The sequence below is a fragment of the Mytilinidion resinicola genome (genome assembly GCF_010093595.1).
Source record: "Mytilinidion resinicola strain CBS 304.34 unplaced genomic scaffold BDZ99scaffold_8, whole genome shotgun sequence".
Taxonomy (NCBI): domain Eukaryota; kingdom Fungi; phylum Ascomycota; class Dothideomycetes; order Mytilinidiales; family Mytilinidiaceae; genus Mytilinidion; species Mytilinidion resinicola.
The window spans coordinates 129,258-154,506 of record NW_022985444.1 but is presented as its reverse complement, the minus strand read 5'-3'; the positions used below and the strand labels follow the sequence as shown (position 1 = coordinate 154,506).

General features: G+C 50.8%; 11 protein-coding genes across 11 annotated transcripts; 5 read left to right on the top strand and 6 right to left on the bottom strand.

Moving 5' to 3' along the window:
* Nucleotides 1–1,825: 1,825 nt before the first annotated feature.
* On the top strand, nucleotides 1,826–3,980 carry BDZ99DRAFT_475525 (MFS general substrate transporter; the record flags this gene model as incomplete). The annotated part of the gene is made up of 6 exons (XM_033721995.1): nucleotides 1,826–1,972; nucleotides 2,039–2,120; nucleotides 2,177–2,509; nucleotides 2,591–2,831; nucleotides 2,914–3,314; nucleotides 3,388–3,980. 6 exons carry the CDS (start codon nucleotides 1,826–1,828, stop codon nucleotides 3,978–3,980), a joined length of 1,797 nt encoding a protein of 598 aa, XP_033577570.1.
* A 1,972-nt stretch (nucleotides 3,981–5,952) lies between these two features.
* On the top strand, nucleotides 5,953–7,066 carry BDZ99DRAFT_354705 (NAD(P)-binding protein; the record flags this gene model as incomplete). The annotated part of the gene is made up of 4 exons (XM_033714587.1): nucleotides 5,953–6,045; nucleotides 6,100–6,323; nucleotides 6,399–6,745; nucleotides 6,825–7,066. Coding segments are annotated over 4 exons (906 nt in total), but the record flags the coding sequence as incomplete, so codon positions are not given.
* A 1,094-nt stretch (nucleotides 7,067–8,160) lies between these two features.
* Nucleotides 8,161–9,238, top strand: BDZ99DRAFT_386394 (uncharacterized protein; the record flags this gene model as incomplete). Its single annotated transcript, XM_033715471.1, has 4 exons — nucleotides 8,161–8,451; nucleotides 8,539–8,767; nucleotides 8,872–9,019; nucleotides 9,094–9,238. 4 exons carry the CDS (start codon nucleotides 8,161–8,163, stop codon nucleotides 9,236–9,238), a joined length of 813 nt encoding a protein of 270 aa, XP_033577568.1.
* Nucleotides 9,239–9,536: 298 nt separating this feature from the next.
* On the bottom strand, nucleotides 9,537–10,367 carry BDZ99DRAFT_475522 (enoyl-CoA hydratase/isomerase; the record flags this gene model as incomplete). The annotated part of the gene is made up of 1 exon (XM_033721994.1): nucleotides 9,537–10,367. The coding sequence occupies one exon, from the start codon at nucleotides 10,365–10,367 to the stop codon at nucleotides 9,537–9,539; it is 831 nt and encodes a 276-aa protein (XP_033577567.1).
* Nucleotides 10,368–10,817: 450 nt separating this feature from the next.
* BDZ99DRAFT_487518 (NAD(P)-binding protein) lies at nucleotides 10,818–11,670 on the top strand (the record flags this gene model as incomplete). Its single annotated transcript, XM_033722836.1, has 2 exons — nucleotides 10,818–11,400; nucleotides 11,477–11,670. The coding sequence occupies 2 exons, from the start codon at nucleotides 10,818–10,820 to the stop codon at nucleotides 11,668–11,670; spliced, it is 777 nt and encodes a 258-aa protein (XP_033577566.1).
* Nucleotides 11,671–11,821: 151 nt separating this feature from the next.
* Nucleotides 11,822–12,717, bottom strand: BDZ99DRAFT_475520 (17beta-estradiol dehydrogenase; the record flags this gene model as incomplete). Its single annotated transcript, XM_033721993.1, has 2 exons — nucleotides 11,822–11,844; nucleotides 11,904–12,717. The coding sequence occupies 2 exons, from the start codon at nucleotides 12,715–12,717 to the stop codon at nucleotides 11,822–11,824; spliced, it is 837 nt and encodes a 278-aa protein (XP_033577565.1).
* A 1,301-nt stretch (nucleotides 12,718–14,018) lies between these two features.
* Nucleotides 14,019–15,979, bottom strand: BDZ99DRAFT_508195 (fumarate reductase/succinate dehydrogenase flavo protein; the record flags this gene model as incomplete). Its single annotated transcript, XM_033724305.1, has 2 exons — nucleotides 14,019–15,801; nucleotides 15,875–15,979. The coding sequence occupies 2 exons, from the start codon at nucleotides 15,977–15,979 to the stop codon at nucleotides 14,125–14,127; spliced, it is 1,782 nt and encodes a 593-aa protein (XP_033577564.1). The 3' UTR covers nucleotides 14,019–14,124.
* Nucleotides 15,980–16,706: 727 nt separating this feature from the next.
* On the bottom strand, nucleotides 16,707–18,713 carry BDZ99DRAFT_560800 (putative monooxygenase; the record flags this gene model as incomplete). The annotated part of the gene is made up of 1 exon (XM_033727296.1): nucleotides 16,707–18,713. One exon carries the CDS (start codon nucleotides 18,711–18,713, stop codon nucleotides 16,731–16,733), a length of 1,983 nt encoding a protein of 660 aa, XP_033577563.1. The 3' UTR covers nucleotides 16,707–16,730.
* A 782-nt stretch (nucleotides 18,714–19,495) lies between these two features.
* Nucleotides 19,496–20,835, bottom strand: BDZ99DRAFT_385475 (epoxide hydrolase 1; the record flags this gene model as incomplete). The annotated part of the gene is made up of 3 exons (XM_033715432.1): nucleotides 19,496–20,193; nucleotides 20,255–20,327; nucleotides 20,386–20,835. 3 exons carry the CDS (start codon nucleotides 20,833–20,835, stop codon nucleotides 19,496–19,498), a joined length of 1,221 nt encoding a protein of 406 aa, XP_033577562.1.
* Nucleotides 20,836–21,640: 805 nt separating this feature from the next.
* Nucleotides 21,641–23,302, bottom strand: BDZ99DRAFT_519293 (fumarate reductase/succinate dehydrogenase flavo protein-like protein; the record flags this gene model as incomplete). Its single annotated transcript, XM_033725396.1, has 1 exon — nucleotides 21,641–23,302. The coding sequence occupies one exon, from the start codon at nucleotides 23,300–23,302 to the stop codon at nucleotides 21,641–21,643; it is 1,662 nt and encodes a 553-aa protein (XP_033577561.1).
* A 557-nt stretch (nucleotides 23,303–23,859) lies between these two features.
* On the top strand, nucleotides 23,860–25,090 carry BDZ99DRAFT_475515 (NAD(P)-binding protein; the record flags this gene model as incomplete). Its single annotated transcript, XM_033721992.1, has 6 exons — nucleotides 23,860–23,862; nucleotides 23,911–24,275; nucleotides 24,326–24,475; nucleotides 24,550–24,629; nucleotides 24,723–25,005; nucleotides 25,060–25,090. 6 exons carry the CDS (start codon nucleotides 23,860–23,862, stop codon nucleotides 25,088–25,090), a joined length of 912 nt encoding a protein of 303 aa, XP_033577560.1.
* Between the last annotated feature and the right edge of the window lie 159 nt (nucleotides 25,091–25,249).

Below are 25,249 nucleotides of genomic sequence, written 5' to 3'. Positions count from 1 at the left end.
TTGGTTATTTGCTTCCAACAATTTCAATTTCTTTGAACACGCCAAAAGGAATTCGTATGTTCAGGGTCTCTGGGCGATCAAGGAAAATATTTCCTTCCATCAACTGACTGGCCTTCCCATTCGCGCGTTGTATGTCCTTATCCCAGATACTCGCACGAAGCCCCATCAAGGAGGCATTAGCACGCTAGATGACCTCTTCTCATCTGTCTACGGTTGTACGGGTAGCAAAGAGCCCTACTGAGCGTGATTCAGGGACTCGGTAGTGCTGTAGACATATTACTGCGCTTCATCGATGAATCTGTTGGCTTTGCCGTATTGCATTTTGTTCTGCAGAGGACCCAAGTAGGTATTTGCATCGCTCGGATCCCCTGTGTTGACCTTTTTGCAGCTTCGTTCATCGTCTTAATCTCTTTGTAGATCTTGTGATGAATATAGACCCGCTTGGTGGCGGCGCAAATCTGTCTTTCATTAGTGTTTCACGGATAGAAATTCCAATGTACATACCTGCCCAGCGTTCAATGAAACTCCCATTTTCAAAGGCTGTGTAGTTTTCAGCGCATCCACGTGCTCGCAATTAATCGTAGGGTCAGCCCTGGTGTGAATATCGTGCTCGGCACAGATACTCTCTGCGCGCAATAATTCCGTTGTCTCGAAATCTGGGTTAGGATAAAGTGCTGCTGCCAATTGCTCAGAGATACATTGGCCTCTTCCAATTCCATGGTCACTTTCCTTGTAGTCTTTGCACGAAACCCTGCGAAGGCAATTTTGGCAATTCCAGCGTGCTCGGTGAGCTACGGGCTAGCTTCTCGTTGCCACCCAAAACCTGAAAAACTCTAGGCGGGAGATCTTGTTAGGAAATATCCACCATTTTGAGGGTTGAATGGAGAGCGAAAGGTGACGGTTTGGCAATGATACATTTACCAGCGAACAAGCCAGGAGAGCTTTCAGGGAGACTTGGGAAAGTGGGACTGATCGTGTTGGCTTCAGTGCAGCTGGTCTCTATTTCATGCATTTTGACTTGCTCGTTGGGTGGCTTCAAACTCACAATTGATTCCACGATCAACAAATCCCGAGAAACTTTCTGTCTCCGGGAGCCTTACGAAAGAGGTAAAATGCTTCTCCAAGGCCAGTCTTGACTGAGTTGTAGGCAAATCGCGTGTACAAACTATCCAAGGATGAGCATCATCCCAATTGCTTTTCCGCTCTTTTTCTGAGTGGAATCTGGTTTTAGGCTTTGAAGGCATCAAGTGCGACATCGACAGCCTCTTCCACATCCTGCTTCGTAGCTATGGGCATCGGCCACAGCTTCTCGCTTGTTGCTGTTTAGAGACTGCGTGGGCGCCCCTGCACTTACTGCTCTAGTGAAGGGATGAGTATGGCCGGCGATTGCGTCCACTGCTTCACTGCTTCTCGCTTACAGCAACGAAAGGTGTCTTGTCGGCTAATCTGATACCGTTTTCCCGGGTGAAGCGCGGACCTGGGTCATGGTGTTCCCCACGGGGCCCCGACTGCTCCCGCTTGATTCTAGCTCGATCCTGGGGGATCTACGTGGGGTGCTATGTAGATCTCCAAAACTTAGACCGTAGAGTTCCCACTCGAAGAGGACGGCAGGGAGCATTACAGGGCACTCCTGCTGGAGTAGCCTACCTTTTTACAGCCATTGGTAATTTCCCGAGGGCCGATGGTCGGTCAATTTCAAAGTTGATCCGGATGCGATAGAAGTAAACATAACTCCCCAATCCCTTCACTTCAGGATCTCATCAACTGGCCAAAATCAATCAGGCTTCCATTTCGTTACATAGAGCGAGCTGAACGAAGACACAAAATGTCGGGCACGATGAATGAAAAGGGTTCTCGCGGGCAACTCGAGGCCTCGACAGAAGCTGTCGAACATATTGAAAATACCCAGCACCTCCAACATGGGGAGGCAGCGCCGTATCATTTTACTTTCTTCAAATTCATGGCCCTCTCGGTATGTTTACCACCATGAGACTATGAGAATCCTTCTCGGATGATCACTCACCAAATTCAAACCTAGGGGATCATTGTGGGATACATGGCAGACGCCTTCAACACTCAACTCACAGGGTCTACCTACAGTGGCATCAATGCAAAGATAGGTTCGCAAAGCCGTGAATTCCATTACTGCCTTTCATCACGCTAACCAAAGATGTAGGACCCGACCCCTTTGATGTCTGGATTGGTGGTATGCTGCCTTTGATCGGGTCTGCCTTTGGCCCCTTTGTTGGATATCTCAGCGACATCTACGGTCGGCGCATCTTCCTCTTGGTCGGAGCAACGTTCGGGGCCCTAGGCAATCTCGGATCGGCTTGCTCAGACTCGGTTCCCAAAGTCTATGGAACAGGAATCATCGTGGGATTTGGAATATTGAATAAACAAGTGTCAGTTGCCGCAGTCGCCGAAATCTTCCCTAGGTCCTGGCGACCTTTCGTGTTTGGCTGCTTTTGGGCAGCTCTGGCCCCTGCAGAAGGATTTGCACCTATAGTAGGTGAGTGACTTGTCATTTATTCGATATTGTGTTTTTTCGGCCCCGTTCCTGTTACCCAGATCTGACAATGTGGACTTTTAGGTGCTAGCATCCTCGCCTACCGGTCTTGGAAGGTGGTCTACTGGATTCCATTTGCACTGAACACCCTGGCGCTCTTCCTCGTCTATCTCTTTTACCACCCTTTGAATCAACGCATCAAAGTGGTCGATAAAACACGATGGCAACTGCTGGCTTCTCTAGACCATGTCTCCGGGGGCTTGATAGGGTTCGGGACAGCATTGGCGCTCATAGGTGTGGAGCTGGGAGAATTCAACTTGGGATGGTACGTATATGGGCCTCTTCTGCCCTTTGAGCCCTTCTGCTGCCGAGAAGCTGGACTGTTGCTAACTAATGTGTGCATGCAGGCGTGATTCAAGGTCACTCGGCTGTGTGGTGGCTGGGCTGTTTCTGCTCCTCGGCTGTGTTGTGCCATGGGGATTTTTCATGCGCAAACGTCTTCCTTACCCAATGCTCCCGAGGGCCGTTTGGAGTCATTATCGGCGCTACTCGCTCAACATGGTCCCACTCGGGTTTCTTGCATTGATAGCCTCGACGGCCGTCTTCTTGTGGCCCCTGATGGTGCAGGTGCTGTTCGAACAAGACCCCATCAAGGCGGGCTGGTTGAGCTCTGCACCCCTGATCACGGGGGTGTTTTTGGCTCCAGTCTTTGGGTGGATATTTCAGAAGTTTGGCTATCAGTCCCACTGGACTGTAACGTGCCTAGCAGCATCCCTCACTTTGTTGACCGGCGTTCAAGCGGTAGTTAGTAAGTCTATCTCTCGTGTCACCCTATCCTCCAAAGTCACATTGGCTAAGCTGACGTTCCAACCACCTTCCAGCTCCCAGTTCAAAGGCAGCTTCGACCTCGCTGGCATGTTTGGCCAATGTGGCATGGACGGGCCTGGTGGTAGGATTCGGTGCCATCTTCCAACTTGTGCCTCATCGTAACCTGGGAACATCAACCGCGATCTATCTCTGGCTTCGAACCTGCGTCAATGCCGCCGGAGCCATGATATTTCCCACTACCCTGAAGAACAACCTTCCCAAGTACATTGCTCGCGATGTTGCCATTCCATTGGCAAAGGCTGGAGTAAGCCCGCTCCTCATCCCGCAACTAATCGAGGCCCTTACTTCTGGCGACACGAAAAATCCCGTTCTTGGGCAAGTGCCGCTACTGGCACTTCTGACGGCCGGTGAGGGAATCAAATGGGCTTATGTACATACATTCCGCCTCATCTTCTTTTCGACTTTAGCGTGGGGAGTATGCGGGACCGTTGTGGCGGCACTGACTAGAAGCTACGGGTCCGAGCTGACGCCGGTGGTGGATACTGAACTGCTTGAGGGTCTCCATTTCAATGCCAAGCTTGACACGGGTGAGGGAACTGTCATCCGCCAAGAGGAATATGTCACGCATTTTGATGCGTTGGATTGATGAATAAATTATCGTATCAAGATGTATACCTGGGCGTCAACCGTTGTGGTGTAGGAGAGCGTCAGGAGCAAATAAACGGGATTATATAAGGTAGCATGAGCCTTAATGAAAGTGTGTCTTGTCCCAAATATACGTCGTTCTATCTTGCAGTCAGTCTCTCTCGATACAGATTTCTCTGATCAGAGGGAAGACGAGGAGGTAGTAGGTTTTAAGGGTGAGCGAATGATTGGCGTCTTAAGGAAATGAATGTCTGTAGGTTTTCCATCATAGACACGGCACTTTGGGCACTTTGGAGGTGGTACGCAACAACCTCTCTGGGCCGTCCGAGGTAGGAACAGGTCTGAATCAGTCGTCCTTCCAAAGAAGTTCTTTTATCTGCCGTGGAGAGTGTTGGGATCAGTGCAGGCACGGATATCCTGTCAACGTGTGATCAAGGGCAGCGAATGTGCTCTCAACACGATTCAAAGGCTATGCAGGGGAAATCTCTGATCGTCATGACAAGATATAGAGCAGCATTTGTGTTCGTGAGACGATGCTGGTAGAGCTTTGTGTAAAGGTCTCGTGGAGCAAGGCTGGAAGTCAGGCGGTTCGCATGTTGAAGAATCTGTACACTTTCAAATGTGAGAGTCGAAGTCAAGTGTAATAGCGTGAACGACCGGTAAATTAGGCTCAATTGGAGAAGGCGGATGGAGGCATGTTTGGAATGGTATCTTTGCAGCAGTGAGCTTCCTCGTACTTGGGGACGCGCGGTGACTTCTGCGTAGTGGGCTGATAGTCTTGAGTGCGTCTGGAGGATATGATGGACGGAGAAGTGTGCTTAAAGAACATGATGGTGATTGGGAACCTGGACGACAATGCAAACTTTTCAATCCTAAAGTTCAACGATATGGTACAGCTATTCACTTTACATGTTCTATTGAAGAGTGGTACCGACCGCTGAGACTGCACGTTCATCACGAACGCAGGCATAATGTGCTTAGGGTAAAAGTTGGAGATAAGGGACAATGGTATTATGGAAAAGGGGCCCGATTCCTCTGCGAATCGGTTTTGGTTTAGTACTTCCCTTGTTTCTGAGGGTGCCGTGTGAAGACTTGTGGCGAGATGATTGGCAAGGCCGTGCCTACATGCACGAGGGATGGCAACCTGGAGAACAACGATGGCCAGCTTGCTGTTCCGAGACTTGATCTAGCAGACTTCCATTTGCAGACCAGTGTCCGTGCAATGGAATTAACTATTGCAGGCCTGTGTTGGATGAAGAAACGGGAAGTAGGTGAGCGGCGGCCTACACAAGATCAGTAAACCTGGATCTGCGGTCCTTGATGTTGCTTGGGAGGATTGGCAAGGTTTCCTTGTATAGCATGCCGCTCCGAGGTATAGAGGGAGGACGACGGACGGTGGCAAGCCAGAAAGATCCGCCTTGATGCTGGACGTATTGAGAAGATATCCTGCTTTCCAACGTCTTTCCATTGGGTCTCCCTTCTTGCAGAGGTTACAGAGTCGTCTTTTCTTTCAATGTTGACGTGCTTCGCTTAGATTACCTTTAAGAAAAGTTTGGGTCAGCAAATCTAGCATGTGCAACCTGTTTCTAAAGCTCTCTTGAGGCGACCGGAGTCATGCTCACGTGATACGATGATCGTCCGCCATTCTCGGCCAAATGTTCCACCAAACGGGTTTTTACAGTATCTTCCGACCCGAAACCCTGACATGGGCGCGCGGTTGCTTCACGTACCACGCTTCTCCCGGCAATCCTGGGGACAAAAAGGGTACGGCACAGAGTGCGATGCAGATCACTAACAATCATAGGCCAACTACTTTGTTCGCAGGCTTGCCGGCAAGTACATACTATATATTGCAGCTTTAATCTCCCTCTCTTTGAAGGCTCCTTACCTAAGATCACCACGGTAACCGCAAAAGCAAGAAATACAGATATTTCATCCTCGATCGATCAGAAAACAAAGCTGATATGGCGGCAATTGCTGTGGCTGGTGGCACTGGTGGGATTGGACGGGCGATTGTCCGGGCTTGCGTTGCAGATGGGAGGAAGGTTGTGGTCTTGAGCAGAAAGGTAAAGAATGCCACTCTGATAGCACATAGTTCGGGGCACTGACAGAATGCACAGTCGTCGGCGGGAAGCGAACAAGGCGCTCCCGTCGTACAGGTCGACTATACGGATACAGCTTTGTTGGAAGATGCACTCAAATCCCATCAAATCGGGACTGTTGTCTCGACTCTGGCCGTGCTTACTTCCAACGAAGCTGAGATCAACTTGGTCTCGGCCGCTGAGGCCTCTTCGTGCACAAAAAGATTCATACCAAGCTCCTGGGGAATAGCGTATACTGAAGAGTGAGTTCCCTTTTACCACTTTTGTCCTCCCTGCGGCAATAATGCTACCTGTGCTCATACATTCTTTGCTGCCAGAGAGGGAAAATTGTTTCCACCTGCCGGCTTGAAGCTCGATGTACTGTCCAAGCTCAAGAAGTCCAATCTTGAATACACTCGGGTCAACTGTGGCTTTTTCTTGGATTACTTTGGAATGCCAAAGATTCAGTCATTTCTTCAGCCCACTACAATAGTGGTCGATCTCAACAATAACACCGCCGGTATCCCAGGTGAGGGAAACACTCCTGTTACGTTCACCCACACGACAGACGTCGCTCGCTATGTCTCCAAAGCCCTGGACCTTCCCAAGTGGAAGCCTGATAGCTACACGATCGGTGACAAAATCACCTGGAATGATTTCGTCGAGCTGGCGGAGAAGACCAAAGGTAAGCCAAAAAGAGCCCTTGGAGAACATATTCCAGATCCGGGAGGATGACCCTATTGACAACTATTGCCATAATCTAGGGGTCAAGTTCAACGTCCAGCACGACTCTATTGAGACACTTCAGAAGGGACAAATTACGGAGCTTCCTGCACATGTCCCAGTCTACCCATATTTCCCCAAGGAGCAGCTCCAATTCGTTTTTTCGGTGTTCGGCTTATGGTTTGAGGGAGGAGCGTTTAATTTGCATCCAGGACAAGGTAGTCTGGATCTGAACGCAGAATTCCCGGAGATCAAGCCGTTGACGGTGAAGGATGTGCTCCAAACACTGTACTCAAGCTCTTAGCTGTGCCGCCGAGCAGTATTTGCTGCGAAGAGGACCAGAGGTACAGCATCCGGTTCATAGAAGATTGTCAATTCGCATGGCAGAGATGGCCGATGGTGTGCCAAAGCAAGAAAAGGAAGGGGAGGGGGTTTGGAGTAAATTTCGGAAGAACTTTATCCTGCAAAGGTTCATCTTTACGAACAACATTGCAGTACTGAGTTCTTCAGAGTTCTGAGCATTATACTGGGTTTGTAGGGATCTGCAATCACTCTACTGTCTATGGTGCGGTGAGAGAGACTCTCCGTGTGCTCGCCACCTGCAGCCTCGCGAAACATCGCGTCATTCTGCACATAGGTAGCTAGGTCCGCAACAATCCCTCCCTACTTGGTTAGGTATATCTTCAGAATGAGCAACGTTCAAAGTATGTGAGTGTGAGGAGTGTAAGAAGCGTTCTCCTGACTGCATGAGCGGAATGTTGGTCCATAGAGTCAAGGGAAAGAATTTGATACAGTACAGAACTCAGGTTTCGATGTATGAAAGATTTTTGACCAACAGATGGGCCTTGCAGCGTCTTCTGCGTCAAGTGTGTGGCTGAATCAAGCCTGACAGAATCCAGTAATGAAAATTCCGAGAGGGTGTGAGAGCGTACTGCGGCGAGCATTGTCAAGCCTTACCTCGGAGCGTTGCTACCTATTATGAGCCGGCTGATAAATGATGGAGTTTTTAGCTTCTTTGATTGTGATTGGTACGAATTGTTTACCCGTCCCCAAACACGAGTACGGGTAAAGGTGATATTCGCGGTTCAAAGGAATTGAGCCAGAGCAAGCAGTGTCATGATTGGACGAATATACCTCGTCGGAAATATTCCAGATCACGCTGACAAATTCTCTTCTCAGCCGTGCTTGAAGCTCTCTCTCAATCTGGAATAGTCTCCATGTAATCTTGTCCTTCTCGTGCCGGCCTAACGACGTTACCGGACTCTTAAAGGGATCAACGCATTGATATATTCTTCGTTGTGTTCACAAGGCTTGTATTCTCCGCTACAAATCACAGGCTCCTTTGATTGATTTGAACCGTCTCCTCTACCCTGGAAAATGACGACGATTGTTGGAATTGCAGGTATTACTGACCGTATTGGCCATCTCATCGGCGCATCCTTGGCTACGAACCCCGAAGTCAAGGTCCGAGGCTATGGCCGCGATGAAAAGAGGCTGCACAGTGATCTCCAGGGCAAGGTTCAGTTCACCACTGGCCAGGCTGATGAGAGGGCAGCCCTCCGCGCCTTTGTACGGGGATGCGACGTGATTGTCTGCACCTATTGGGGTGACCATGACTTGATGATCAACGGCCAAAAGCGACTAGTCGACCTTTGCGAGGAGGAGAAAGTGCCACGATATATTGCAAGCGACTTTACCTTGAACCATCAAGCGCTAACACTGGGCAAGTTTCCATTGAAGGACGCACAGATAAAGATATGTGCGTATCTCAAGTCCAAGGAAACAGTCCAAGGCGTACACATCCTCAACAGCTGGTTTATGGAACTGGTGTGGTCGAGGCACGCGTTTTTGTGGGACCACGACACAAGGACCGCCAACTACTGGGGAGATGGTGATGAGGTTTGGGAGGCCACAACACTCCTCAACATTACAGATTACACCGCAACCGTCGCGCTGGACCGTGAGGCTGTTGGTTTCCAATCCTGTCAGTATTCAACCGATTCAGAGGCGAAGAAAAGCACTCTCATAGTCTCGTGGCTGTCGACTTGACTTGGTGCTATTTTACTAACGGAACATGTGCCATCGCAGTTCTAGGAGACCGCAAGAGCTTCCGCGACATAGTCGCCACCATGGAAGATGTTTACAAGATCAAGATCAAGACAAAGAGACAAGGAAGTCTAGCTGAACTGTCCGACCAGATGAAAGCTCAAAACTATCACCCTGTATTGTACGTCCAGTTCAGCCTCAATGCGCAAATTACCCACTTTCTTTCTTCGCAGGCTGGTATTGGCGAACTCGACCTGGGTTTAGGGCTGGCATGTATTGCATGCTTAACCGGCAATGCAAACTACCAGATGCATTGGACAATGCCAAGTACCCGCAGGTGAAACCTGTGACATATGAGAAGTTCCTCCAAAATACCAGGCTAGAGGATCTACCCACGCTCGCTGGGTGAATGATCAAATATGAGAGCAGTCTGCAAAGGAGATGGTGCATTCGTCAAGTGGCTTCACGGTGTCTAGAATATGATAGTTCGTCGGGAAATAGAAGCTTCGGTCATTCTATACAGTTTTGATTGCTGCCGTGGCATCTGCGAAGAAAGAAGTCAGTTGACAGTATCCACAGCCCCAAATACCTAAACAGATGCCCAAGGTCAGTTATTCCCATCATGGCAGGACATCAAGTAAGCAGAGATCAAGGAGCAACGGTAGATCCATAGCTGTCTGATGTAAATGGCTCTGTCAAAGTGGTATTCACTCGTGTCTCGTATCTGGTAAGGTAAAGCTCCATCCTTTACTCCCCGACGCGTTTTGTGCCAAAGACAAAATACCCAGTCCTTCAAGTGCTAAACCGTAGCCTAGATCGTCGAGGAACCGCCGTTTCATATGCTGAGTGAGGGAGACCCGGGTGTACTTCAGCACCAGAGGGTCATGGGTGATGAGTGTGCGAGCAATTTCCCAAGCACGATCCAACACAGCGTCCTGAGGAACCACTTCAGCCACAAACCCAAGTGTCTTTGCTTCTGCTGCCGGGATTTCTTCTCCGAGAATGAGAAATGAACGGCCGCGATTAGGGCCAAGCAGCATCGGCCACCAGACGTGTGATCCATCCCCAGGAACGGCCCTGGTATCCGTCAAGTGTGCCTTGTCCGCAAAAACCGCCGTCTCTGAGGCAATGACAACGTCACAGAGAGTTGGTAGCTCAGGATGAATGAAACACTTTCCGTTCACCGCGGCAATGACGGGGATTTCGACATCCAAGAACCATTGAATGAGCTCTTTCCCATCCTTGTAAAGTCGATGCCATTGTTGGGGTGAAACGAAGACCTCGCTCTCATCGGTTCGGTCCCATTCAGCGAGGAATTCGTGTCCGGTTCCGGTAAAGATCATGATCTTGTTTTCAGGGTCCTTGGTGACACATTGAAACAACTCCGGAAGTTCTGAGTGCAGAGACTCATCATATCCCGACCACTTGGCTGGACCGTCGTTATAATGCATTCTAACCTCGAGGATACCATTTTCTCGTCGGAGAGTGAGAAAGCGAAAGGCATCTTTGTATTCTTCGAACTTCAAGTAATGCAGCATGACGGACCGACTGGGTTGCGAAATTGAAGGATTCGATGATGATGCGTTTTAGAGTTTTTGACTTGAAAAGATGGTTTCCCTAGTTCCTGCGATGGACAGGTTTTGTACTTTACAGAATATTGCAGTGGTTTTCCTTCGGCCGGGACCACCTTGCTACATAGAAATTTATCCGTCACTATGAGAAGTCGGAGAGGACGCCGCGAGGCTTCCGGATAAATCTCTGGGATTCCGGGCCTTATCGGCTTTTTCTGTCTCATGTCCAAGTAAAGAGAACGGTGTAACTTGGTTCAACAGAACTGACAAGAGGTAGCAAATAACGTGCAATTTCCTAGCGGGAACTCTCCTCGACCAAGTCCATCTGTTCCTATGACACAAAGTTTCAACAAAGACTGCCTTCTCGAAAAGGGAAAAAGAAGAGACAGAAACTGGGAAGGGAAGAAAAACTTGACAATGGCCGAGTCAAGAGTCTTCTCCATTACCGGAGGAGCATCCGGTATCGGTGCAGCCACTGCACGTCTATTGGCCCAACGGGGAGCCTCAGCGCTCTGGATAGCAGACAGGAACCCAGTGAATTTCCAGGCAATCACAGATGAAATCCGATCCTGTAATCCGACCGCCCAAGTACACACACATCAGGTGGATGTGTCGATGGCGCAGGAAGTTGATGAATGGATTGACAAGATCATCAAGGACGGTCCTCTACACGGATCCGCGAATGTGGCGGGACTTGCTCAGGCAACAAGTGCGAGAGATGCTCCCAATATTCTCGAAGAGACAAATGAGTCATGGAGGAGAGTGATGGGTGTCAATATCGACGGCGTCTTCTACTGCACGAGAGCACAGATTCGAGCGATGAAAACCATGCCAACAGACTCGCACTGTTCCATTGTGAATGTAGCCAGCATGATCGCGCTCTTCCACGTGGGTGACACTTATGGCTATGGCACTTCAAAAGCAGCTTGCGCCTACTTTTCCACCAGTGTGTCTAAGGACGTATACCCTTTTGGGATCCGTGTGAATTCGGTGTCTCCGGGTAAGTCTAGGAGGGATCTGATGAATAAAAATCAAAAAGGCATTCAATCAATTCCTGCTTGCTCACACGCCAACAGGCAACGTTGAAACTCCCATGATGAATGATGTCCTGCCCTCGACATCACCTGAAGAGCGTCGCCAACTCATTAGAGCCGCTAGGATGGAACCCATGCATCCATCCTCCATCGCCAGGGTAATAGCTTGGCTTCTGAGCGAAGACTCTCTCGATGTAACTGGTGTCAATCTCCCTGTCGGACTGGGCTACCCTTAAAAGATAAAGCATCGGCTACTACACGACCATGCAAAGGTCCATGCGTAACAATACAATAGGATAATGTGATAGGCATAATATTTGGTTCAACGATATTTCTCTATGTGCCCAATATTAAATCTTGCTCCGCTGAAGCATCTGCATCTCCTCATCACTGCTCGTCGGGATTTTGACCTGTTTGTCTGGAGATCCCAGTATTTCGTCTTTCCGTTCCAAAATCTCCTCCATCGTACGCACATTGGTTACACCGTCCTGAAAGCCGAGTACGATCCTTGAGGCACAATATGCCCCAAGACTGAAAGACTCCCCCGTGATTGTGCTCGATTCGTGAGCTAGAGCGAGAATCACGGGTACATTCCCTTCTGGTGGGAACTTGCTGCGCAACTGATCCTCGTATTGTGTCCTCACTTCAGGTTCCATGTCCTTGATATAATCGAAAGACAAGGCGGAGGCAGCGACGGGCGCGATCGAGTTGACCAGTATGTTGTCCTCTGCGCCCTCTATCGCAAGTCCTCGAGCCCCGACGAAGTTGGCGCCTCTGGAGAAGATATACGAGCTGATTCTAGTGGTGCCAAAGATTGTGTCGGACGTGGTGATGATGACACGCCCGTATTTCTGCTTCTTGAAGTGCGGCCATGCTGCTAGAACGGGAGAGACCATCCCAAGAGTGTTGACCCCAAGGACCCGATGGAAGTCGTCCATGGTGTGATTTTCGAACAGCGTGGCGGCGTGCGTGCCTGCAAGGGCCACGATCACATCGATGCGACCGAACTCCTTGATCGCGGCGTCAATGAGCTTTTGGCCTTCAGAGGCGCTTCCAGGTACCGCGATAGCTGACCCCTCACGCGACTTGATCTCCTTGACCGTACGTTCCGCTGGGCCCTCTCCTGGAGCCTTGGGGTCTCCTGGAAGATCATTCACCACCACATTCGCCCCCGCGTCGGCAAAAGCTAGCGAAGCGGCTCTACCAATAGCACCACCACCGCCGGTGATGAGGACTGTGCGACCCTTGAAGGCACCTTTTGCCGCGTAACGAAGAGCAGACATTTGGTTTGACACTAGAACGGCTTGTGCAATTGTGGGTAAAGGAAACTGATTGAATTTAGGGGCAGACCAAGCTGATGTTTTCACACAGGATGTGATAGTGCAAAGTACAACGATGTTTAAGCTGCAAACTGGACTTGTCGGACCTGAAATGCCACGCCCGGTATCAAATCAATCATTTGTTCGCACCTACTTGCCGTGGGCCCCGTACACCCTGCCTCACAAAATTAAAATGTCGATCTCCATTGCTGTTCGGAACAGGAAACCGGATAATTACCCGGAGAATTTCGACCCTCCGGCTTTCCTATGGAAACAAAGGAAACCCGATAATTACCCAGAGAAGCAACAGCTACATGCAGCTCAGATTTTCGGGCGCGTGGCGGGCCAGAAAATTGAGGCGCCGGGCACCATTTCCTCTACCTGTTATGGAGAATACCGTGTCACGTGAGCTTCGCCTTGTTTTTGGGGACAGATAATCGTACACCCCCTAACAAGTAATCGTACACCCCCTTTCGAGTAATCATACACCCCCTCCACCCCTGTCGTTTCACCGCCTTCTAATTGGCTCGGAGCAAGCGCGGAGTTTCCTCCGGGCATTCACCTTTACGTCTCTATACACGTGATGCTATACGCGAGGCCGTATGTGAGCTCGTACGTGAGACTATACGTGAGGCTATACGAATCGACATGGCTATACAGCCTCTCCGTTTTACGGCGCATCCTTTCCGATTTGTATAGCCTCACGTACGGCCTTACGTACGGTTATATAGCCTTTCCAATTTGTATAGCCTTACGTACAGCCTCACGTACGAGCTGTATATACAGTTGCACAAATCGGGCAGGATGCACTGTAAAATGGAAGGCTGTATAGCTATGCTGATTTGTATAGCCTCGCGTACGAGCTTATGTACGAGCTCACGTACGGCCGTATATACAGCTACACAAATCAGATAGGCTGCGTTGGAGGCTACGTGGCCGCATTTGGAGACAGCATTCGGAATTAGTGAGCAAGTGAAGCGAGCCAATCGGAAGCTCTGGAGCAACCCTCCGAGCCAATTAGAAGGCGGTGAAACAACAGGGGTGGAGGGAGTGTATGATTACTCGAAAGGGAGTGTACGATTACTCATTAGGGGGTGTACGATTATCTGTCCCCTTGTTTTTACCGTATTCTCGTCATTATTGACCAAGGATCTTTACGTGTGGCAACCTTGCGTTATTTCAAATCGTCATTTCGAAACCGCGGTCTGAGTGGTAAATCGCATAAGGAAAGACTCTAGATGTTAGATTGCTAATTATCTTTTTGTATGTAGTTTTCATGAGACTCTTTCCTATGATGCATCGGTATCGGTGTGAGCTGAAACTCATTGTGTACCCACCCACTGGGCCACTGCAGCATCCCAGACAGTAATATTATATCTTCTCGGCTATGTGCATTCCCGCGCGATATCCAAAGGTCAACGCTGGCCCAATGCTGGACCCTCCCCCAGGATAGGTGCCACGCATGACCGAGTTCTGGTCGAGGCCCACGGCGTAGAGACCTGGGACCGGCTTGCCCTCTTTATCAAGGCACTGGGCATTTTCATCCGTGGAAAGGCCATATACCGTGCTGACATTGCCCGGGTAAAGTGCCAGCGCATAGAAAGGTGCTTTCTTACAAAACCCCAGAGTAGGATTTGGCAGCCCTATGGAGGGATCTCCAAGCATCAGATCATAAGCGTTCTCTCCGCGGTGAAATTCGGGGTCTTTCCCTTCGGTGGCATATTTGTTGCAGTTCGAGACTGTCTGAGACAGGGCGTCGATAGGTACACCAATCTTGGCGGCAAGCGTCTGAAGATCAGGAGCCTCGATGATATAATCGTTTCGAATCAAGTGTCGAACGGGATATGGTGCCGGTAAGCCCATGCCTATGCCGTACTTGCGCAAAAACGTCCGATCGGCGATCAAATATGCCTTGTCGATGCCCTTCGCGTGCATCTCCTTGACAAACTCTTGATATGGCCCCGATTCATTGGCAAAACGCCTTCCATCTTGTCCAACGATGATGGCCCCTGGTTTGGTTCTGTCTTGGGAAAAGTGTGGATATCGCCGGATCTGAATGCCGTTTTTCGTCTTCTTGCGCATGAGAGAGAGTGGCGCGTAGATTCCGTTGTCTGGATTTGGCGGAGGCATCACTGCGCCGCTTTCAACGCCGATGCGGTTTCCGTCGCCCACGTTGTGCTTGGGACAGGCTGACCAGTCATGAGGTAGATATTTCCTGGCGTCTTTGGACCGGCCGAATCCTCCGCTAGCGAGCACCACGCCCCTCTTGACGTTTATTTGCTCCGTAGCGCCGCTATCGCCCAGTCCGATGACAACGCCGCTGACTCTCCTTTTGTCGTCGAGCACTGTTTTCAGGACCGGGGAGTTCGTGCGCAGGTCGACACCCTCTTGTTTGCAGGCGTACAGTAAACGACCGACCATTGCGTTGCCATTGCATAACTCGGACCCTTTGCCATACCGCAGCACGTCAAACACATATCTGACGACTTTGCTTGTCGCAAAACGAAAGTTGTTCCAACTGCCAAAGGGGTGGGTCAAGGCCGGAATGTCCCATGGTCTGGCTTGCATGGAGCCAAAGGCATGAAAGCCCTGGAGAGTATACCTCACGTCCCTGAGGGTTTGCCGACCTAGGAGTCGTCCGTCAAAGGCCTCGACCGAGACTGTTCGGCCAACAGAAGCTCCTTCTTTCGCAACATGATAATCGGGGATAGGCATGGGCGCAAACTGCATGGCAGAATTGGCCTCCATCCACTCCACCATTTCCGGAGCGCTGGACAAGAACGCCTTAATTTTCTTCTCGTTGTACAGGTCTCCCAGAACCAGCCGAATGTACCCATCGGCCTTTTGGGCATTGTCTTCGATTCCGAGCGCCTTCTGGTATTTGTTCACGGGGATCCATGCTCCGCCAAACGAGAACGCAGTGGTGCCTCCAAAATAGTTGCTCTTTTCCGCAACAAGAACCTTCAACCCATGCTTCGCTGCCACAATGGCGGCGCTGAGTCCAGCACAGCCGGAACCCACGACGACGACATCATAGCTTCTGTGATGCTGAGACGGGTAAGATAGGCATGTCAGACGTGATCCACAATGAGCAGTGCAGCGATGGGAAGGGATTGCCTACGGGTTGTGCGGACGCGCTCCGTGTCTGCTTGCAGAATGTAACAGGTGCCCGTACACGCGTAAAAAGGAGCGACGGTTGGGGAGGCCGCAGCCTGGTCAAGGACATACTCGAGTGATTCACCGCAGGCCCAGGACCGTACGGAGTGATTGATGGTGAAGTCCCAAGAGGAGGAGAGAAGAATCAAGCCAGGTGTGCGAAGGAATCTTCAGCCGCGGGCCTGTCTGGTCGACAAGTCGCAGCTGCTTCTTGGCTGGACACGTTCCCTGAAGACCATGGACATGTCTTGCATAACTCTACCTACGTGTAGCCTCGTTACGATGCAAGCGCGTCTGCTTTGCGGGGCCCCGTAGGTGGGTACTTGTAAGACCCGCCACCCGGGCGGCAGGGGCGGGCTGGCTGTTGTCAGGGGTATTCTCCACCACGGATAAAAAGAGAGCCGAAGGAGACGGTCCGTGATTGGCCTAACCCTAACCCTAAACTCACGACTGCTCAGCTCCGACATGATCTAATGCTCTACACTACTCTATCTACCAGGGAGCCTATGGCCCGGTTACTATGTGGATGGTCTGGCAGGCCATCCGAAAGCACGAGCCATAGCAACCCAAAGAGGAAAACACCTGCACTGACCGCTGGCGTTTGTGACATGGTCAATTCTGTCGCAGCAGCTCTTTGATGTTGCAGAACATGCGGCGGCCCCAAGCTCGAAATGGTTAACACAACGATCTGTCGCGGGGAATTGAGGTGGGATGGGAGTCTATCAACTTGGCAGAAACGATGCCAACGCATCTTCAGATGAACAATGCTATCGAGATATCTGTGTTTCCCCTTTGCACGCCGCCCGACTCGGCCGTTTCAATCACAAGTTCTCGGCAAGAACAGCAGACGTGAGCTTATCGACGCCGTTCGTCTGCGCGACCGACTTGGCCGAAACCACCGTTTTCCACTCTCCAGCGTCCCTCCATCGACCGAGGATTCTGCCATAATCGGTAACACCGCCGGGCCATGGAATCCGTTTCGCCATGAACGCGATTTCCTCCGGGGTTCCCGGAGTCCTTACCTGTGCGTCTCCCGTAAAGTACCCCGGGGTACAGAGCGGCAATGTGCTGAAGAACAGTGCCCGCTTGGAGGTCTCCTGGCCCCATTCCTCTTCGGCGGCTATGGGCGTTTCGACAATGGCCATTTCGCCTTTTGGTGCGGATGAAAGGGCCTTCTGCACCACAAACGCACAATGCTCCGCCTGAAAGCTGTACAGCCTGGTCAAGTTTGAAGATGTTGCTTGCCCAAAGACGCCCTGGAAAAACAGGTTGGGGAAGTCGTGGCTCATGCAGCCGTGTAGAGTGTCATATTCGTACGAATTCCACTTGTCATCTAGAAGTCTGCCATTCCGACCTCGAATCGGAGCGTTTGCCCGTGTAGATGCGCTGGCGTTGGGCAGAAGCTCGAAGCCCGTGGCAAGAACGATGATGTCAACGTCGTATTCGATTCCATTTGCGACGATTCCTTTGCTCGTGAATTTTTCGATGCTCTTGCCGTCAAGGTCCACGAGCTGGACGTTGGGCCTTGTAAACGTAGGAAGATAGTCGTCGTTGAAGATGGGCCGCTTACACCACCCAGCATACCAGGGTTTCAGCTGCTCGGCCACGGTTTTGTTCGCAACTACTTTGTCGATTAGGGCTCGCTTGTTGTTCGCTTGTTCGACATCCATCTCCATAAAATACGCGACATGATCCGCTACCACCTCTGGCGTGACGATGGGATATTTCCCTTTGCCGCCCTGAAAAGCGGCATTTGCTCCAGTTTCCGTCCAACCATCGCCGACAAGGTTTTCGGGCTCCGGATCATTCGAAATCAGCAGATTGAAGTTGTCAGCTCGAGCTGCTTGCCATCCTTTACCCCGTGCCACACGCTTCCAGTCGTCTGGATCAGTCTCTTTTTGGCCTCTGGTTCCGACGTAAGACGGCGTCCGTTGACACACGTAAAGCTTCTCGGCGTACTTGGCCACTTCAGGAATCACTTGGACACCGGTTGCACCAGTGCCAACAATGGCGACCTTTTTATCTCTCAACTTGGTCATTTCAGGATTCTGTTGCGTGCCCCCCGTCAGCTCAAAATCCCAGCGAGCGCTGTGGAAGATGTGCTTGCCAGCCTCCAGGTACTCGTCCATGCCGGGCACGTCGGGCATTTTTGGTACGGTCAAGGGACCAGCTGCGATGAACAGGAACTGAGACCTGATCTTGATGTCGACCTTGCCCTCCTGGCCGAGATCACGTGTCACCTGGGTCGTCCATTCGACACGGTCATCGTCCCAGTCCATTCGTGTAGCAGTCGTGGTGAAAAGAGCCTTGAGGTTATACTTTTTGGCAATCGATTCAGTATTGGTCCGGATCTCTTCTCCGTACGAGTATCTGTGTTTGGGAACAAAGCCGGTCTCCTCGAGAAGCGGTAGATAGATGTAGCTTTCCACATCGCACATCAGGCCGGGATAGCGATTCCAATACCACACTCCTCCATACCCGCTGGCATTGTCGATCAGGAGAATATTGTCCACGCTGATTCCAGCTTCAATCAGGCGAACTGCGAAGAGAAGCCCGTTGTGACCGGCGCCGATGATGACACACTGCCGAAATTCTCCGTCGTGGATCTCGGTCTCGTTGGCTCGGGCGTGCTCATAGTCCACGAAGGGGTCTTGCGCAAATTCTGCATCCCGAATCTCTCGCAGAGAAAGATATTGGTGTTCTGCACGTGCTGCATAGCGTTTGTCGCGCTCTTCGGCGTACTTGCGCGCAAGGACCTTCACGTCAGGTTCCCCTGCTGCTAACGGTGCTGTGTCGGTGGTCATTGTAACACTGTCTCCTAACTCTGCTGTCTGGTCAGTGAGGCCGTTATCAAGTATAGCAGCAGATACGAGCCTTGAGAATCGCGTCTAGTTTTTGTGGGGAGAGGGCGACAGGCTCTTTGTACACTCACATGGCTCTTAGATCACTGAGGGGGGAAGGGTTAAGAATACACCTTACCAAAGGTTTTCATCTAAAATATCCGGAGTCAACGTAACATAATATGAAGTCAAATCATGCCATCATTTCTTATGTTCTGTCCTTGTGCAAATACGATTTCTGACCCGGATTCTCTCGGCGGAAGAACAATGGACGTGAACTTCGTAATCCGCTGTAAAACTCGGGTAAATTAAGCCTCCCGTCAAAGCAGAAGGGTCCGCCTAGTAGTGTGCAAACTGGCTTTCGGGTATTTGACAATATCCTACTTGATTCTTCGCAACCAACAAACTCCTCACCAGCGAAGAGGCTCACCTCTTCCTCTTCCTCTTCCTTCTCCTTCTCCTCTGAGCATCGGTGTGTCGAGATCTGTGTTTATCCGTTGCTGGTGAGAAATCGGTTTGGGCCTGGTTGCCTTTTGAAGCATAAACAGTAAAACCACTGAGGCAGAATATCTGAAACGGTTGCTGACGCATTATGCTGAACTAACATTACGGTATGATAATTGAGCTGACATAGCGGTGAACACCTTTGAGCAGTTCTAATCTGGTGATAAAACTAATCCTGTCGAGCTCCAGCCCATTGTTTTCAATAGGATTCGTACGTAGCACTTGCCCGTCCACCGGTAGATTTATGTGAAGCCACTCTGCCCAGCCACGCAGCCGTGAATCGGACTCTCTTTGCCAAACATGTCACGCAGATCCTTGACCAGGTCTTGCGGGCACTCCCATGCTGCAAAATGACCACCCTTGTCATGCTCCGCCTGAAAAGCAATTGGACCAAGAGTAGCATCCCAGCGTGTTGGGAAGCGCAACAGGTCTTTCTTGAAGTGCGAGGTCCCCAAAGGCACATCAATATACTGTGCCGTCACGTCGACGACTGTCATTGACTCCCGATGCATCATTTCATAGTAGATGCGTTGAGGCGCAGCAGACCCTGGCCGTGAGAATCGATAGATCGAGACCCAGGTCAAGACTTCATCGGCGGTCCACGGATACCCTGCTGTCCAGTCCACCAGTTTCTCGTAGATCCATGAGAGCAAGCCTACCGGGCTGTCAGCCAGACTGTATCCGATGGTTTGTGGCCTTGTCATGTGCTCCATCGCGTACGCCATTCCACTGGCATGATGTGCCTGGGTGGATGCCAACCGATATTGGTCTTCCTCGCTCAGGCCGCCTTCAGCCTCTATCTTGGCAATGAGGTCTGTGTGCTTGGATGGATCCGGTGGATTCGGCGTCGGCATGTTTGTATGATGAGCTTTGCATGATTCGGGATATTTTAGAGCGAGAAACCTCGTCAAGAAATTGCCAATGTCGCCGCCTTGAGCCACTGTTGCGTACTCTTCGTTAGCAGAGCGCAAGGAGACTTGACAGGCTAGACTGTCTCTTACCATATTCAGAGTATCCAAGACTTTGCATCAGCTTGTGGTACGCTTCTGCGTGTTGATCGAGGTTGAATCCTTCCTTGAGTGATCTTAGATTGCAATCCTTGAAAAGGATGCCAGACGTAAAAGCTACTCACCTTTGTATTCCCCTGGGAGAAACCATAGTCAATGAGGCTGGGGGCCACGACGTGAAAGGCTGGGAAATTCTGACCCCCTTGGACCAACTCGGGCAGAATTTTGGTGACTTCGATAAAACTGCCAGGCCAGCCATGAAGGAAGATCAATGGAATCGCATTCGGGACGTCGCTTCTTTGATGGATGAAATGGACGTTATATGTGCCGAATCCATCCACGTCGATGTCGGTGGTGAATTGAGGGAACTGGTTGAGTTTGCTCTCTTGTGCCCGCCAATCGAAGGAATGCAACCAGTAATCAACGAGAGTTTTGACCTCCTGGAGAGGCGCGCCGCGACTCCGAGGTTCCTTGAGTGGTACTTCATCCGGCCATTCAGTCAGGGAAAGTTTCTGATGCAATATACGAAGCTTTTCTTCGGATACTGCGATTTTGAATGGCACAGGAGTCGGCATGGTCAGTCAATGCTGAAAGTCTTTCTCCTACACTGCACCTACGTACTGTACCTGACTAGGTAAAGGTATTTGTACCCCACTCGAGGGGGGCATGGGCGGCTTTAGTCCCCCTTGAATTTCCTGGGCACCGGCAAAACAGCTTCCTCCCTTTCATCTGTGCATCCAACAACCCGAACCTCGTTTTCGAGTTCTACTTCGAGTACGGCCCAAAGGTAGAAATAGCGATCGCTTACCATATAGTTGGAGTAGAAATGATCAAGTTGAAGAGGTTGTTACGATTAAGAGCTAAAAATTATCTAGGGTGGACACGTTTAATAGTCGCAATTAGTTGTGGTGGTAAGAGGATAGTGATCAAAACCCTAAGCCACAAACAGCAAACTCTTTTGCAGAGTGCCGCGAGAGGGGAGAATTCTCAGGATAAAGTATCGATATCCTGCACGAAGATTTATGTAGGCCTAACTCGCAATTTCTAGGGCGAAGTTATGCTGGCTAGCATGGACGCCAAATCATGCCACACCACTCACTTGGCTAGCTCTAGGCTGGACAAAATCGCCTGTCGAGGAAATGCTAAGTGAAGGTACAATATATTATTTCCACTTCCGACCTGGCGCGGATAAACTCAACCACTCATAAAACCTCACGCACGTAGGATCTGGCAAGGCCATGTATTTCCTAGGTTGGTTCTCTGGGGAGGTTTGAGGGCTATGTACTCGCTCCTTGACATTAAAAATAGCTTAGCTAAGAGGTTTACTCCACATAGGACTGGAAGAAAATGCTGGCCGTTACCACTACTCGCAAACTTTAGCTACGGACCTGCTCCTCTTACCATATGCAGAGAGGCTTTGTAACCGTAAAGCATGCCGCGCATATTCGCAACCCCACTATTATATCCAGCTCCCCAGTCGCGATATGCTGCAGAATTACCGGTTGCGTAAAGGCCGGGGACAACATGACCAGCCGCACTGATGACACTCCCGTCGCCGTTGATGGGCAAACCCGCGGTTGGGACACCCACAGTAACACGATGAAGCTTGATTGCATAGAATGGCGCCTTCACAATCTTGGCGAAACTAGGATGGGGGAGGCTGTAATCGCCAGTCAGGATCGTGCCCCATGGTAGAGATCCACGTCCAAAATCTTCATCCACGCCGGTCTTGCAAAAGCCGTTGAATCGTTCTGCTGTACTCGCGAGCCCGTCGGCATCAATCCCGGTCACTTCGGCCAGACCGCGCAGCGTATCTGAGCTCACAGCAATCCCCTGGGGTAAGGGTTGGCCCGGGTAGGCTGGTAGCAGGTTGTACTTTTCCACAAAGTCTTGGTCGAAGACAAGCCATGCCGGCCAGTTCACTAAGCCCTGTTCCTGTCCATCGTAGCGTCCGGCCTTGGCCGAGACATCGGGGTAAAAGGAATCATTGGCAAAGCGATGGCCCCGCGAGTTAACAATGATAGAGTGTGGCGCTCCAGGGAGAAGCAATCGCCAGGTTGGCTTGCCGTAGATAAGCTCACCAGGAATTTGGTATCCGACAAAGATAGCAGTCAAGGCTGAAGGATGAGCCGAATATGGAACGGCGCCTACTTTGGCTGCCAAGGTAAGATGATCTCCTGTGATGGTAGGTATTGTCATGTTGCCGGCGTTGATGAGGCTGTCGAAGCTGCGTACCATGTCGGGCTGGAGATCGTAGCCCCCAGTCGCGAGGAGGACACCGCGTCGGGCCCGAATGCGTTGTGTGGAGGAGGAGGAGGAGGAGGAGGAGTCGCGTGCGATCACTCCTGTAATCCTCCCCTCGTCGACAACAAGGTCAACAACTTCGGTTGATGGTTGGATTTTGACTCCACGCTGTAGAGCGGCATATACCTGTGCAGCTGCCAGGCCTGCGCCGGAGGTCCGTTCGTCCGCTTCAACATGGCGCTGGAGGCATGTGCCGACATGTTCTCCGCCTTTCAACTGCATTGACACAAATTCGTTTGCGGTCACGTAGCTGAAACCGTCGCCATATGGAGATGTCAAAATCTTGCCGGCCCAGTCACCGAGAAGTCTTCTCGCCGGGAAGGGTTTGATTTCAAGAAAACGCCCCTGAGGAGCAGAGCCTTTCACCGCTGGGTAGTAGTAATCGGGCAGGTCTTTGATCACTTGCAGCTGCAAGCCAATGGTGTCGGTGAAGTACTGGATCGCCCCGCGACTTTGGGCGAGATAGGACTTCCGTAAGTCGGGATCAGCAAAGCCTTGTGACAGATGGTTGATGTAGGCTTGTGCGTCGCTGTCATTGTCGTCAATGCCCTCTGCCTTGGATAGATGGGTTGGGCCTGGCCAAAGCTGCCCCGAAGACAACGCCGACACCCCGCCAATGAGGTGAAACTTATCCAGTACAAGGACACTTGCACCCTCCTGTGCGCCTGTCAAGGCCGCCGACAGACCCCCAACCCCGGACCCAACACAGACGATATCATATTCGCTATCCCAACTCATGCTGTTGAAGAGCCCGGTGCCTGGCGGACGGTGGTGGACGAGCGAAGCAGCCGTGGAGACCAAAGAGGGAAAAGTTGAAGAGAAAACTTGGGAGCCAATAGAGGAGCATTTAGCTTGGCCAGCATGTTTCACCGTTACGCTCCCGAAGTTCGGGCGATGTGTCTGAGGGTAACTAGCTAATATACCCGAGTCAGTCGGAATGGACCTTAGGGTATCCCCTCTCCTCCGGGGGCAGACAAATGCTACATCTACTTTCAGCTTCCCGGATGACTGCCAATTTGTCAGACGCACAACTAAATATCCGGTACGCTTGGACTCGAAACAGGTCTACCGTCTTGCGGACACATTGCAACTGTTGGGGAGAAGGTTGTGTCTCCATAGCTCCCGTGTAGATCATCCGCCTTTCGGAACTCGGAGTATCCTACCACCCGGTTTTGTCCTCAGAGTAATTTCTCCAACCACAGTTACATGACGGTCTTAAATATACACGTGGCAAGTACTCTTAACGTCGAACATCTTTTTGAAGTTCTCGTCTTGTCAATCGAACTCACACAGGAATGGTAAGTGGCTCCGCTTTGCAGCAACTCGAGTTTTGACTGTTTCCAAAGGCGTCGACACACAAATCATCCTCCCTTTTGCCGGGAGTTGCCTTTGTCACGGGCGGCGGACGTGGCCTGGGACTCGCAATTGCTGTGTCATTTGCGAAATCGGGGGCAAGAGGTGTTGTGATCGTTGATATCCAGGATGATGAAACCATGGCAAGCGCGAAGGCGGAAGTCGAATCTCATGGAAACCAGGCAAGTTTTTGCGGCATACAATTCATGTTATGTCTTCTGTTCAGCTTGCTTACGGGAAACTGGGCGCTGGAACAGGTGAAGTGTTTGCCCATCCGAGCCAACGTCACAGACGAGAAGGACTTCGAGAGCGCCATTGCCAAAACGGTCTCTGAATTTGGACGCATTGACTACACAGCGTACGGGACTGGCCTAGTTTTAATGCGATAAGTGACTGACTGATACGCAGAAACTTCGCAGGAGTGGGTGGCCCACATAAACCTGTTTCGGAGATCACTGTTGAAGAGTGGGAAAAAGTAATGGCAGTCAACACGACAGGGGTTTTCATTAGCACAAAACATCAGCTGTTGCAGATGATGAAACAAGACCCTATCGAATGGTAAGATCGAAACATCTATAGCCTCATGGATAATCCTCTTATTCATTATACTGATACATATCGTTCGGGTCTAGGGAGGCTGGACGCGTGGCCATTAGGGGTTCAATTGTGAACTGCGCCTCGGTGAATTCGGTTCAAGCTATGGCTGGAACCGGTATATATACAGCATCGAAACATGCTGTTGCTGGTCTTACCAAGGCTGTGAGTGCACTTCCTCTGTTTTTCGTGTAAATTTGTCTAGTTACAGTTCATGGAGGAAACAAAGTACTGACGTTCCAACCCCGACCCTTGAAGGCGGCGTTAGAAGCTCGACAGCACGGAATAAGAGTCAATGCGCTGTCGCCAGGTTTCATCTTGACCAAGATCGCTGAGCCAATTGTCAAATCAGATCCCCAGGTTTTCGAGGCATGGAAGTCATTCGAGGCCCGCCAAGGTCGAACAGGGAAACCAGAGGAGATCGGTGACGCGGTTGCGTTGTTGTCCTCGAACCAAATGAGCCTTGTCAATGGTCAAAATCTTGTCGTGGATGGGTGAGATGCACACGATCCATCTTTGAGAGAAACATACTGACTGGTACTCTTCAGTGGCTTTACGGTCAATACAACTACGTATTAGAGCTCTAGCAAGGCTTTAGCTAAGCCTAGGAAGAAACTTGTCTCAATCCCCAATCCCACAAGTCAGTAACTATAGACACAGACTCAGTCGTCTGGGTATTGTTGCAGAAATGCATTGTGCTAAGCGTACCTAAGCGACAGTCATGACAGAAGCTTAGCA